At 34.2% G+C, this 15074-nt stretch overlaps 1 protein-coding gene across 3 annotated transcripts in view; it reads right to left on the bottom strand.

Annotated features, from left to right (window-relative positions):
* Positions 1–15074, bottom strand: part of GOPC (golgi associated PDZ and coiled-coil motif containing) — a 42161-nt gene that overhangs the window by 7763 nt on the left and 19324 nt on the right. For 2 of the 3 annotated variants that reach the window (XM_044250004.1, XM_044249984.1), the window contains exons 2-8: positions 14403–14567; positions 12835–12858; positions 9507–9682; positions 8313–8478; positions 5228–5323; positions 3514–3678; positions 677–857 (exon numbers count right to left, since the gene is read on the bottom strand). In XM_044250004.1, the coding sequence (XP_044105939.1) occupies positions 677–857; positions 3514–3678; positions 5228–5323; positions 8313–8478; positions 9507–9682; positions 12835–12858; positions 14403–14567 (973 nt within the window). The remainder of the gene's footprint in view (positions 1–676; positions 858–3513; positions 3679–5227; positions 5324–8312; positions 8479–9506; positions 9683–12834; positions 12859–14402; positions 14568–15074) is intronic. The other variant, XM_044249994.1, reaches the window with a different exon arrangement.

Below are 15074 nucleotides of genomic sequence, written 5' to 3'. Positions count from 1 at the left end.
TATGACCTGAGCTGAAGGCAGAGGCTTATCGGAATAAGCCACCCAGATGCCCCTATTATAAAGTTTTTATCTCATGAATTCCCTTGAAGAGTCTTCAGGGACCTCCAGAGATTCACAGATCACAATTTAAGAACCACTGCTCTATGTAAAAGAAAGGACTAGAATTTCTCTGAACAATATGTGTAAATAATAGCAAAGGAACTAAACCAAAAATCCTCAAGATCACATATCCTGATTCTCATAATAATCCTAAGACAATGGTCTAATAACATATTCATATTAGTCTACAAATCATTGTATTATGAAAGAAGAATCTGCATTAACACAGCAAGATGACAGTAAGATATGTATCTACTCTAAAAGGCATATATATCAGTCTTTATTCCAGAATCCAGAACACTTGAATTTTTCTTTTTTTATTTTTCAAGGATCATTTGGAGTTCAGTTAACTGGTAATACACTTATCTTAAAGTCCAAGATGAACCAAGAAACTTCTATGTAAGTAACATTTTGGCACAGTGACCAGTATGCAATAAAACTATAAGCAAAGGAGAGCTTCAATTTGTTAATGATGATTTCCCATCATTAAAAGATTATTACTGAAGAAATCTAAAATTTTGTATTTTAAAAGTTTGCTAATGATAAATACATTAATAACTTCTAGAGTAATTCTTACCTTGCAACACTTTGATTTCCCCGCTTGTGTCTTTGCAGCTAGCACCGGGATTACTCCCTCCCTCTAACTCATCAAGGTATAAACGGTAGCGATGTCCACTCTCATCTTCATACTCCACATTTTCATCATCAGAATCCACTTCGGGAGCCACATAAACTACTTCAAATTCAATCTCTCCTCTCTAAAGTTAAGAAAGAAAATGAGGAAATCAAGTTACTATAATTATACTCAGAAAATGGTTTCCAAATTCTTTGGGATGTGTAACAGGCATGAGAAGTAGTACTTAAGACTTCAAATGTAGCTCCTTTCAAGATAACAAATAATTAAATTCTAGACTCTCAAAAGATAGAAAAATACACAAAGGCCATCACGTCCAGACCAACCCCATGAATCCTAACTTCCTTTTAATAATACAGTAGCTCTTTGTACCAGTCACAGTATTTTTGCTAACAGACCACTAAAAATAAATGCTTAACTACTCAACTTATAAAATTTTAGAACAAATGTTCAGTTTAGAAGTTATTCTGCCATTTTGTACTTGACATAGTGAGTCCACCCAAGTGGTCCTATTAAAGTTGCACTTAAGGGCATCACACAAACTTTTCCTTGACTAATTCAAGAAACCTCTACAAAATGATTTCTTGTTTCTTACTGAATAGGTCTTGAGCCTTTACTTAACTTTTACTGAGTAACATAATGTTAACAGCAATTATTATAATAGTTATTTTATTTATTGTGCGAAACTATATCCTTAAATCCTCAGAATAACCCTACTATAGTACAGTCTCTTTTACATGAATGAGAAACCTGAATGAGCTTTGGAAAGAGCAGATAATTTTTCCAACATAATGAGCAAGTAAACCAGAAAAACAAAAATTTGACTCTAAAATCCTTGTTCTTTCTACTGGACTACATGTATCATATTTGGGGGCGCCTGGCTGGCTCAGTCAGAAGAGGCACATGAAGCTTGATCTCAGGGTTGCAAGTACATGATGAGGATAGAGATTACTTAAATAAATAAATGTAGTATTTGTACTGCTATTCTTTCTTTCTTTTTTTTTTTTTAAGATTTATTTATTTTAGAGACAGAGAAAGTGCAGGCAAGGGGAAGTACAGAGGGAGAGGGAGAAAGAGAATCTCAAGCAGACTCCCCGCTGAGTGCAGAGCCTGATGTGGGGCGGGATCTCAGGACCCTGAAGATCATGACCTGAGCTGAAGCCAAGAGTCAGACTTTTAACTGACTGAGCCACCCAGGCGCCCCTGAACTGCTATTCTTTAAAAAAAAAACTTAGATTCAAGTAAAAAGTTACAGATTATTTTATGTTTAAAAAACATTCCAGGGAAGCCTGGGTGCCTCAGTGGGTTAAGCCTCTGCCTTCAGCTCAAGTCATAATCTCCGGGTCCTGGGATCCAGTCCCGCCTCAGGCTCTCTGCTCGGCGGGGAGCCTGCTTCCTCCTCTCTCTCTGTGCCTGCCTCTCTGCCAACTTGTGATCTCTCTCTGTCAAATAAATAAATAAAATCTTTTAAAAAAATAAAAATAAAAATAAAAAACATTCCAAGTCATTTAATAAGAGACTACAGTCACTACACACAAGTCTGGTATTTGCAACTCTGAAAATTATGGCCTGCCTTTGCTCCAAAGAAAGCATGCCATTTTTCACTGTCACTTGCTAAGTCAGTATCTTTGGTGCGCTGCTTTCCCGGATGTTTATCTTTCAAAATTTTAATACACGCTTAGCATTTCCTTAAAAGTTTGTGACCGCCTGTTTGTATTTCCTTTACCACAGCTCCCATTCATCTCACTCTTAATGCCACCGGATATGGCCAAGTTGGGTTGAGAAAACACCAACTAAAAGAGGTTACGGTTGCATTTTGAGATCTCTCTTAGCAGATAATGCTTACAAATACCACTTGGGGGAGAGAGATGGATTAATGCGGTAGTCTTCCATAAGTGAATTAGGTCCGTGGGTGGCAGTCATGCAGATAGATTTTAGGCTTAATATGAGGAAGAACTTCCTAAAAATCAGCAATGTACAGTAACAGAATGAACTACTTTATCAACAAGTCCCCCCTTTAATATAAATATTTAATTAGTGATATTGTAGAGATTTATACAATGTGTAGTTGAACCACATGACCTATAAATTTACTTTCAACTTTGAGATTCAATTCTACATTGATGATCCAACAAACATCTCAATGTATTATCAAAATCTAATTTCTTCAACCTTCTTTTTGAAGGAAAAAAGGAAAACAAAACAAAAAAACTTGGTAGCAAATAAGACTTGTGGGTATGAATCCCAACTCTAATTTATTTTCTCTGCAACCTTGACCAAATCATTTAATCCCTAAGAACTTCAGTTTACTCATTTTAAATAAGAGGGTTGGACTAAATGATTTCTAAGGACCCTTTCAGTTCTAACATTTACGTCTGTAAAACCAGTTGGCTTCTAGCATTACGTTTTCTATACCTTCTATTTGTAGTGTTTTAGTCATTAATGATGTTTTGCTTTCCAAGTACCAGGTCCTGTCCTGAGCACTTTATATGAATCAACATACATAACCCTTACAGTTCTCTGATAAGGACACTGTAGCAGAGCAGAGGAATTAAGTAACTTGCTTAAAGTTATACAGCTGTGGAAAAGGGCAAACAAAATCTTCTTCAGTAAATCTGGCTGAATGTCTTCTATAAAAGGCCCAAATCAAAGGGAACTAGTGTCTATATAAAAACACTTCACTACTTGAAAAGCCTTAAGTACAGGAAGTATAAAATATTCAGTAAATTCGAGAAGAAACAATTGATAGATCAAATTTTAACTGCAAAACAGAAACTTACCTGCTGGGAAAGAATGGTTACAGCTTCTTTATGCTTTGTGTCCCTTAGGTTAACTCCATTAACAGCCAGAATAGCATCTCCCACGTGCAGTCCTCCACATCTATCAGCAGGTTGCCCTGGGTGGATCTCAGAAATGAGAATTGGAACACCATGTTCTTTTCCACCCTAACCAATAAAAAAAAGAAAGAAAGAAAAAAAAGAAAAAAAAAAAAGTAGTCAATTTGTTTACTCTTTGTACAGTCACAGACTATTCTACTATTTTAACAATAAAACATCTTACAATAAAACATCTTAAAAATACATTTCAGTAAGCATCTATCCTGTATAAATACTGACTTAAGTATTATTTGCCACTTAGGTAATGGTAAATATATTATTACTAGTATCAAAGTTCTCTCTGAATAAAACGATAACATACATGTTTTCTAAACACATTCCAAATGTGCTTTCTAAAACACATTCCAAAGTCAAAAAAAAAAAAAAAAAAAAAAAAAAACCAAACAAACACCAAATGAAAAAACTACAGTCGGCTAAACTCTTTTAAACATAAATAAAAATATTTTACGTATTAATAGTCCTTAGCACTACTAGATTTTATCAAATCTAAATCACTATATGACTTAGCATTATTTTACGTACTACAAAAATCACTGAAAGAGTGTAAGAATCTGAATTTCAGAGATATTAAAATATGAAAAATATGCAACAAAGAATTGATGAAATGCAGTTATTTGGTACCTTTCACTTTTTAGCTTGTGTTATAATTATTTGTGTATTATTTGTGTATGCATACATATGTGTATTATTTGTGTGTATGTATACAAATATTGTATATGTACATATATATACATATTGCTTGTGCATGTGTGTGTATATATATATAACATATATATATTTGTTATTATTTCTTCTAAAATTTATGCTCTTTAATGGCAGTGCATTCAAAAAGACAGGTAGGTATTCAATAAATACCTATTTACTGGTATAAACTTGACAGATTTCTACCTGTCAAGGTATAAACTTGTACATAACTTGTATATAAACTTGACAGGTAAACTTCTTATGATAAAAAATATTTCTGTATTAAGCAGTACCAAAAAGCAAAAGAACTTAGGCAGTATCTAATTATTACCAAATGAAAAACAGGGTAACCCATCTTATTCATTCTTCTGGAAAAAAACATTCTAAGGACAGCAAAATGACTCCAAATATATGTACTTTATAATAGCTGATCTCAGAAATGCTGCCCAAGACAACTGTTTATAAAGGGACCAAATTTAGAAAGGAAGAATATTTGGACTCAACAGCCACTGAAATCTGACAACAAAGAAAGTAGTCAAGAGAAAGGTAACACATACTCTAGAGAAAAGAACAATATAATCTGGAGTCATTTAACATAGAAGAAAACAATCATACCCATTCTCAAAGGTCCTAGAGGCAATCAGAGTATATTGTATAAAACTATAACCCCAGTCATAATGAAAATGCTAAATTATGCTTAATAAAGTATTTATTTTACTGAGGTAATACTTAATAGTCATTAGGAAGATTTACATACAAAAAAAGTTTACACAAAAGTGGTATTGCCCAGGGGAATAAATTTAGTTATTTAGAGACTATATCCAGAATACTTTGCTTCCCAAGGATGTCCAACACAGGAGCACAATTATCCTAGTTAACTACAGAAGAGGAGACTGGAAGCACTACTTCTTACTGTAATTGAAATGCCAAGGCCTTCATGATCTTCCTTAAGGAGAAGAACTTTTCTAATTGGACCAACACCTTGGCTTTTCTTTAAAGAGTCTTGATCCTTAATGGGAGAAAAAAAGAAGAAAAATTAGTACTACTTAAATGATACATCAAATAGAGTAAACCCAAGCTATATAACTTGCTTTTAAAAATCTTCATTAATTTCCTGGAATGGATACACAGTAAAGTGGTAAGAAAAAAATTAACAGATAAAATGGTAAAATAAAAATAGTAGTTCTGTTAATTTAGTGAAACAGATAGATGATTTTCTCATGTTTTTGTTAGTTTCTTTTATACTGATTCATCTCCCTTTAAATTGTAGGACATTACAAAGGAAACTATTGCCAGGAATTAGCTGATAAGCAAGTATCTTCAAAAAATAAAAGTAGGGGACGCCTGGGTGGCTCAGTTGGTTAAGCAGCTACCTTCCGCTCAGGTCATGATCCCAGCGTTCTGGGATCGAGTCCCACATCGGGCTCCTTGCTCGGCAGGGAGCCTGCTTCTCCCTCTGCCTCTGCCTGCCTCTCTGTCTGCCTGTGCTCGCTCTCTCTCCCTCTCTCTCTGATAAATAAATAAATAAAAATCTTTAAAAAAATAAATAAATAAAAAATAAAAAAATAAAAGTAGTAAGATGTTTATTTTTACTAGAAAATATCATAAAGATCTACATCATTTTAACTAATTTGCAGAATTAAAAAAACAAATTGCCAATTGAATCATTAATTACTTTTCATTCTGTTGAGCTCTGGAGTCTACCTCTTAAATAAAAGACTTTGCTCCATAATTAACCTTTCTCTGGTACCTTTACTTTTTCCTTCTCTGCTAAGTTCCTCCCTGTCCAGCACATAAACAAATTCTAAGCCTCTTCCAGCTTTGAATACCAACCATGTGAAAACATAAAACAAAATAAAAACCTTTAATTATCTACTATCTTCTTTAGCTACCACCCTCCATCTTTCCTTAACCTTCACACAAAGTTAATCCCTATGATATCTACTTCCTTGCCTCCCACATTCATTATTTCAGTCACTGTAATTAGGGTTTTGTGCTGACCTGTTCTATTAAAACTGTCTTCTCTACAGTCACTGGCAACCAACATGACTATATCCAATGTATAAATTTTAGTCACTATCCTACTTAAACATTGTGGAAAGTTGATACTGTTCACTAACCCCTTCTGAAACCTTCTTTTCCTTGGTTTCTATTATATTACTTTAATAGATGGATTATATCTGACAGCTCCATTTCAGACTCCCTTCTTCGGTGATACATGACTTTCCCTCACTCCCTAGAAGTTTCTTTCCATCCCTGGCCTCCTATTTTTTTAATTTTCTATATACTTCCCTGGGTTATTTAATCAATTCCATAGTCTGGTTATAACAGATAGATGATTTACCTAATATTTCTTCAACTCAGACTTCTCCTAAATTCCAGAGTCATATAGTCAAATGGATATATTTTGTTTGTCCCAATGGCACCTCAAATTTACATGTCGAAAACAAATCTCGTATTTCTCCCCCAAATCTTCCTTTTCCTCTATTTGCTTTATCAGTGAATGCCATCATCTCACTCAACTGCCTGCACCAAAAGCCTATACTCTTCCTTCTCATTTACCCACATAACCAAAAGCAGTTAATCACCAAGTCTTCTTGATTCTTTTTTTTTTTTTAAATAGGCTCCACACCCAGTGTGGGGCTTGAATTCATGACCCTGAGTTTGAGAGTCATATGCTCTACTGACTGAGCCAACCAGGTGCCCCCAACTCTTCTTGATTCTAATTCTCTCAAAGCTACCCTTCCTCTCAAATATACTCCCCCTACATTCATCACTTTCTCCTCAGGTTACCAATGTGTCTTTCTCATGTAGGCCCTCTCCCAATATATTCTCTTCACTATGCCAAAGTAATCTGTCAAAATAATGTTAAATCTTGAGTGTACCATTTTATGAAAAATCCCATGATTATCAGGTAAAAGTTCATAATCCTTTAGGTAGCATGAAATACCTTTTGCTGTCTAGCCACTGCTTGGAATTTAATGGTCCACCATGTGCCAGAGAAGACAATGGCATAAATGCTTATTGTAATCCCCACTCTTCTCTCACCAACTTCATGTACATGTCAATTCTTCTCACAATAATCTTTATAGAGGCAACAAATACTTGAACTTGTTTGAGGCCATGGTTTATCTGGTACTAAGACATGTAAGCCACTGGGAAGGAGTCAGACATACTTTTATTATGGAAGGGCTTATATTTTCAGACAGGTGTAGTAATGAAATTTAATCAAGATTTATTCAGATAGAAAAGCCCTGTACACTGGTGGCTACAGATGCAGACAGTTGGACACAGATCTCAAATTCCATCTTAATTCAAGACCAAACAGGTGGAAAAAACTATAATAGAATCTAGATACCAAAAATTTCCTTTAAGAACTACCTCCCAAATACTTGCCAATCTATTAATCAATTTACTTAAAAATATTTATTAAAATTAATAATTTTAATTATTAGTGACAAATTACTAATGTTCTCTGCTAAGCTTTAAAAAACAATTTAAATATGCATAATCATGATCCAGGAAAATTCTGAAATTTGAGCCAAAGCATGAGCAATAGGTCTTTGCTAGCAACAGTTCAGTTTTCAGAAATATCACTTTCAGGGCATTTCAGGGTAAGTCAACCAAGAACTTTATGTATCTATTCAAAATACATTTAATTCTACTCTCCCTTTTAAAATAATGGCTTTAAATACCACTAGAATAAAAAAACATGGTAAGGACTTCTGACTAAAGGAAAAAGGAAGAGACTGAGTAAGAAAGAATAATGAAGTTGGGGCACCTGGGTGGCTCAGTGGGTTGGGCCACTGCCTTGGGCTCAGGTCATGATCTCAGAGTCCTGGGATCGAGCCCCACATCGGGCTCTCTGCTCGGCAGGGAGCCTGCTTCCTCCTCTCTCTGTGCCTGCCTCTCTGCCTGCTTGTGATCTCTGTCTGTCAAATAAATAAATAAAAAATCTTTAAAAAAAAAAAAAAGAAAGAGTAATGAAGCAAACATACATGGCCTGGAGGGGCTTGCATTGGTCGCTTCAGGTCATTACGTCCTCTACAGGCTCTGATCACAGTTTTGTGACGATGCAAATGTATTTCAGCTTCCAGCTGATTCCACAGCTTATCATGAGCTGGTCCCTTCATATCTCGTCCTAGTAACTGTATTTGTTGGACCCTTTATATTGAGAAAAGAGTTAATTCAGTTAGTTTTTCATTATTATAATTTTTATTACAGAGAGAATTCAGAAAAACTACTGAACACAAGTAGCTTTTGCATAAACCTGTTAGTAATAAAACTAATCCCTTTAGGAACCTCCTGAGGTCTCTCAGATTTATAAAATACCAAAGTCTGAAAAGAACAGATATCTTCAAGAGAGAACTAATTTCTCTAAAAAAGAATGAATGAGATCTTTTCTAATCATATACTTAATTCAAATACATCTCAAAACAATTTTTGAGACTAATGTCAATGACCATGTTTCACGTCTTGCATACAATCAGGGTAGGTCAATAAACTCAGATACTATTGAATATTAGGTCTTTATAAGAGTCTAACTGTACAAAAACATTTCTTTTAATGAGTTTTTTTTTTTTTTACAAAATCATTATTTTAAATATGGCAAAAGTCATAAAATGGTCACTTCAACATGATATAAATTACTTTTACTTGCTCCACATCAGTTCTTAATGTGGTATCAAAACAATGAGTAAAAAAGTATTTACCAAAAATAATAAATCACCAAAGTCTGTGAATAATTAACTTTAAAAAATTAATGCAAGCAGAACTCTGTATTATTATGATAAAGTCACTGCCATTCCAATGTGTTTGGAGGTTCAAAAAAGATAACATTTCAATAATCATAGAAAGAATTCTTTATGGAAGTCATGCTGTACATGTGAACATCATCTTTTATGGTTTCGAGGCAGGAAATGGCTGAAAAGTGCAGATCTAGAGTTTTTAGCGTTTCAAAATAAGTTCCTATCAGTGTGTGTGTGTGTGTGTGTGTAAACCAGAAATACTTATGTAGTATGGCTAAATAAATCTGCAATATATAATGCTATCAGTAAGAACAACAATAAGCTATACCCACTGTAAAATAACTCTTTAAAGATTAATGTTTCATTTACTACAAGAGGTAAGAATCAACGTCATTAAATATCCAATTTGTTACCTCAGAGTACAAGGTACTCATTTCTACACACCTTCCTGCCAGTTCTTTATCCAAGTACTTAGCAGCCAGTCTTGCCCCATAAACTTCAGCCTGGAGAACAGCTATGTGTCTTCGAAGAGCTTCATTCTCTCTTCTCAACAACTTCACCTCAGCTTCAAGTTGAGCTTCTTTCATTTTTTCTTTTTTGTTTGCTTCAAGCTCCCTCTCCTATTTTCATTAAAACAAAAACAAATACAAAAAAGTGCAATGTAATGAAAATACTCTTAAGGCTTTTTGGTAAAACAGACCATGTTCCTCAAAATACGTAAAAGCGCACACAGTCTATAATACCAACAATGAAAGCATGTAATAAAAGTTACTTCATTTCTATAAAATGGAACACAAAAACAAAGATGTGGATCCAATTCTTTTTAACTAGTACCAGAAGGTGTCGGGACCACTTCCACATAAGATAATTCCGTGCTTTAGGGTACTTTGACACTGAGGATACTAAGAGAATTAGTCTTCTCTAAGCTCACGTCATAATATACTAATAGGAGTGGCTTCAATGAATAATTACATCTGCTCTCTATTTCCTTTCTAAAAATGTCTCAAGAAACTAAAATAAAATAAAAATAATCATTCTGGTGGTTGCATCCAAACATTTAATTAACTTTAACGCAACAATTCTTTTTTGTTGCTGTTTTTGTTGATGTTGTTTTTAAACTTTTTTTATTTTTTAAAGATTTTATTTATTTATTAGGGAGATAGCACAAGCAGGGAGAATGGTAGGCAGAGGGAGAAGCACGCTTCCTGCTGAGCAAGGAGACTGATGGGGACACGATCCCAGGATCCTGGGATCATGACATGAGTCAAAGGCAGATACTTAACAGACTGAGCCACCCAGGCATTCCTAATGCAATAATTCTATAAACAAGTCAAAATCCTTCAATTACACAGATAGATTCTACAGCTGATTTACCTTAGAGGACTATAAGAAACTTACACTGCTTAAATTAGAACACTCTAATTTTTTAAAGAATGTTTGATGGTCATGGAAAAATGCTGGTAACAAATGCACTGAAACATTTACACATTAAAATTTTTTTTCTACTTAAGCATATCTGTGCTGAATTTAGGGATCTGATTCATCTATCTGTCCATATACCAAAGTGAATGAAGTTAAAATATGAAAATGTTTGCAGAGGAAAACAGGGCCTCACCTGCCTTCTATGAGGTAGGATGGACATTCAATTTTAGCTCTCATAAAAGGATCCCGTCCCATATTCCACTTGGTAGATAGTCCATATATGTGAATTAAAGGTGTTAGCCAGAGTATAAAACCTCAAGATCTTTGCCATCCAATTTTTATCACGAGCTTACACATGAGAAATAATGCTTCCTACATCTATTCCTATAAACCAGGGGTGACTAACATAAATGACTTCAGGGCCCAAGCACAAAACAGAGAGGCCAATACAAGACAAAGTAGAGTGGAAAATGGAAGGTACAAAATCCTGCCTAAAGGCAGTCAAATTCAAACACACACACAAAATGTGGCTAAATAAAACTCTTCTGAAAGTTGAGTAAGGGCCCTGCTAAATATTTTAAGTGTTATTTTTGGATCAAGAAAACTATCCAAACATTGTAAACTTCCATTTATCCTTTCACTACCTTACAAAACTGCTTTTACTCACTACCTTACAAAACTGCTTTTACTGACTCGCTGATACAGAGAATCTATAAATCTTGTGAAAATGTGGCTGTATTTGTTGACGAGATGTGGAAGAAAGACACTGTTCACTATGTCCCTTTTGTGAGACAAATAAAGATCTAGCTCAGCACCAGAAAAAATGTTTCTCTTGAGCAAATGGCAAGTGATACTGTTTCTATTGTATGGGTACTGATAATTATAATGATTCCCCTTTTTATTATGGATATTAAGAAGCTGAGAAACAAATTTAAACAAACTTCTAATAATTCTGGAATATATTTTGGCACTAATTTAACTGTCTGCTTTGGTCTACTGTTTTGACAACAGTATATCAATAAATGATACAGCTAAGCCTCAATATATGATACACTCAAATACAAGGCAGTGAGTATCAGTCTTAAACACACATATAAAATATACAAGCTAAAATGAATAATTACCAAATGGCAGATATATTTATCACCTCTTTGATTAAAAATAATTCATTATTATAAATAGAGGAAAACTAATTATCAGGCTTTTTCAACTTCTGTAAAAAAATATAACTATTAGACCATAATTTCTAGATACTGTTTTTCAAGATTTTGAATAATTTAGAATCCTGCTTTTACAACAACCTTGGAATTATTAAAATCACAATTTATTTCAGGACCTATTTCCTAAAAGGCAAGTATCAGTTCCAAAAAAAAAAAAAAAACCCACAGTTTAGATGACATGAACAAAAATCTTTTTTATGAAATTTACTTATGTTAATGCTATTTGTTTCAGAAAAAGAATTCCAGAAGAGCAAGTATTCTTTGGTTTATGGACTAAATAAACTTTATGTTGAGAAGTATCTACTTAAAATTACTTCGATGAGTTATTTATACAATATTAATGAAATCTAAGAAATGCATAAGTCACCATTTTGCTTTCATGATTCAAACCCCTAATGAATCTGACAAACTCTCAGGCCTGAAAATAACATTTGCAAGCACAAATAGGTCTAAGAAAACTGAAGTTAATAACTTTTAGTTTTAAAGAAAAAGTATGTATCTTTCGTTAACCTGTTTAATAGGTAATAAGCAAGAAGCTCATTTTCTACTCAGAGAACCACAAGAAATAAAGCCATAAGACAAAATGGAACTTGATTAGGTTAGGATAGTGAGAAAATATTAAGAATTTATATATTGATATTTTCTAAAATAAGTTCTAGTAAAGAGTTTCAAAAATCAGTTGTTTCAAAAGCCACACCATTATTCCAAGACTGCTAAAAAGTTATAATACATGCAGTGGGTGAATAAGAAACCAACATGCACATTCTTTCTCTGGGGATAAACTCAAATAGAAAAAGAGGAAAAACCTAGATCTGCTTAATGTAACTTCCAAACACTCAAGTGGGAAAACCAACTGCTCTTTTGAAGCAGAGGTCTGAGCAAGTTACAAGGCTCAGAAGTTGTCAATTATTAATGGGTTCTGCAAATAATGGTTACAAATCCCAAACAAAATAAAAATCTTTAACAACGTGCAGTGAGAAAAGAGCAAACTTTTCAGGTACTGGCAGATTAAGAAACTATCATCATGAATATCATTTCCAAATACAAAGTGACAACATGTAATATGCAAGTAAGACACCAAGAACACTTCAGCATGACATACTAACGCAAAACAGAAACAACATACTTACCAGCTCCTCCACAGAGGGGACAGACTTAAGATATAAGAAAAAAGTTTGATAATTAGAAAAATATCAAACAAATGAATGTATCTAGTGGTATAATCATTATAATGAAAATTTCTGTATGCTGAACATCATTGGGGTTCAAGTTCATTAGAACAAATATACTTGCAAATCCATAAGCAATAGTAACTCTATAGTGTTAGATTAAAACTGCTTGTTTCACCAAAATTCGTCAACTTAACTGCTTCAGTGCCTTTCCACTATAGCACCCTGTTTCAGATCTAATGTTAAAACTTCAAGTAAATGCTTTTCTAGTGAAAAAGTACACTGTTTCTCAACGTTACCATCAAACATCCCAAAGAAGCAGCGAGAAATCTGACTCATTTCAGTTAAACAGAACAAGGTTACTAACTTAAAATTCATAGAATTTCTAAATTTAAAATGTTTAAATAAATACTCAGTTAAATAAATTCTAACATCAGTATTAGAAACCCAATCAAATGAAATTAATGGAAATCAAGTAAAACTTAAAAATGTATGACTATCATCATCATCATTTCATCTCCTGGCTCTCCCAAACTGTACCTGTCTTATTGCTGTGTCCTCTAGAGACAAACAAGTGTCTGGCACACAGTACACACTTAATACATAGGAGATTAAGCTGAAATGAAACTTTCAAATTTTCTACTGAAACAACCTGTTTTAAGAGGGCAAAGGTTAATTATGGAAAATGTCTATAATGAGTATTATACAAACATTAAAGAATGTTCAGAAGCAGGAAAAATGCTTATAAGAGCAACAGAAAAAAATGTGCCACTGGTTCGCACCTAATTCCATTTTCCCCTTCTTCCTTATTAACAGGGCTCCAGATTGACTGGAGATGGCCATGTGACCAGCTAAGAGGCTGAAATGCAAGCTGGGGTTGCCAGTGAGATGGCTAACTGGACGGGCAAAAATCGCTGAGGAGGATTTCATGAAAAGTTCTTTAAAGAAGGTTAATGCAGCCTGGAAGCATCCTTTTGCCCTTAGATTCTTCCTTCTTCCTGCCTGGAATGAAGAAATCCTAAGGATGGAAACCATGAGCTAAAAATGGCAGACTACAAAACTACAAACTACAAAAAGCACCTGGATATACCTAGTTATCTATAGAGCTATTATACCAGCTCTAGACTACCTATATCAGACTCGGGAAGAAATAATTTGTACTACTCGAGAATAATCCCAATGTTATTTGGCTTTCTGTTACATGCAGCAGAACTTAATCCTAACCGATCCAATAGGGCAAAAATTATGTTTACAGGTTATAATCACAAATACCTTTAAAATATATTTACACAGATACTTTCAAATAGGAAAACAATCCTATTCTAAATATCAACTGCTTATTGGTATTATCCCTTTTCACCCTAGCTAATAAGACTGTGGATGATCGTAAAGATCTTTACATCTACTACGTTTTCTGAATTTCCCACAATAAGTATATATTACCCTCTATATTCAAAAGCCTCATTAAAAACTGTCCTCTTCACCTTCTAAAATACATGTTAGCATATGCCACCTACTAAACTACTTACCAGTTTTGCCTTAATGGTACCAGAGTCAACACTCTGACCAGTCTTAGCATGGAGCTGAAGCTGGATAGAGTGCAGCTGTAAAAGCTGATCGTGGACTTCTTTCTCCAACACGACTTTCTCTGCCTGGGTCTCTGTCAGCTCAGATTTCAGATCCACCAACTGTGCCTTATAAAAGAACAACAATAAAAACCATCAAGTAAGCTATTTTGACTCATAATTATTTGAAGATGACACAGAGAAACTACCTTTAAAATGAACAGATGAGCTGAGTTGTAAGACATCCAACTGAACAGTCATAAATTCAATAGCAGAGGTAAGATATCTGAGTGGCAAGAGAACCAACTCTACCATAAACAGTACCTTCTTTTTTTAAAATAAAGTCTGTTTGCTTGTTTATAATCTCTATACCCAATGTGGGGCTCACATTCAAAACCCCAAGATCAAGAGTCCCATGCTCTTCCAACTGAGCCAGCCAGGGACCCCCACCTCCTAATACCTCCTAATAGCACAGAATGCTACTTCCATTTTACTTTGCTTATTTGAAGAGGGCTTTTCACTGTCTTACCTTTACCTACAAAGCTTACAAAAATATAGAGATATGGGATGGTTCATCATCTTCAGGGATAACATGTGCCACAGTGGTCCATTAACATTAATGGTATAGTAAAGGAG

Source organism: Neovison vison, chromosome 1 (assembly GCF_020171115.1).
Source record: "Neovison vison isolate M4711 chromosome 1, ASM_NN_V1, whole genome shotgun sequence".
NCBI classification, from domain to species: Eukaryota; Metazoa; Chordata; class Mammalia; order Carnivora; family Mustelidae; genus Neogale; species Neogale vison.
This window is presented reverse-complemented; position numbering and strand designations above follow the sequence as displayed.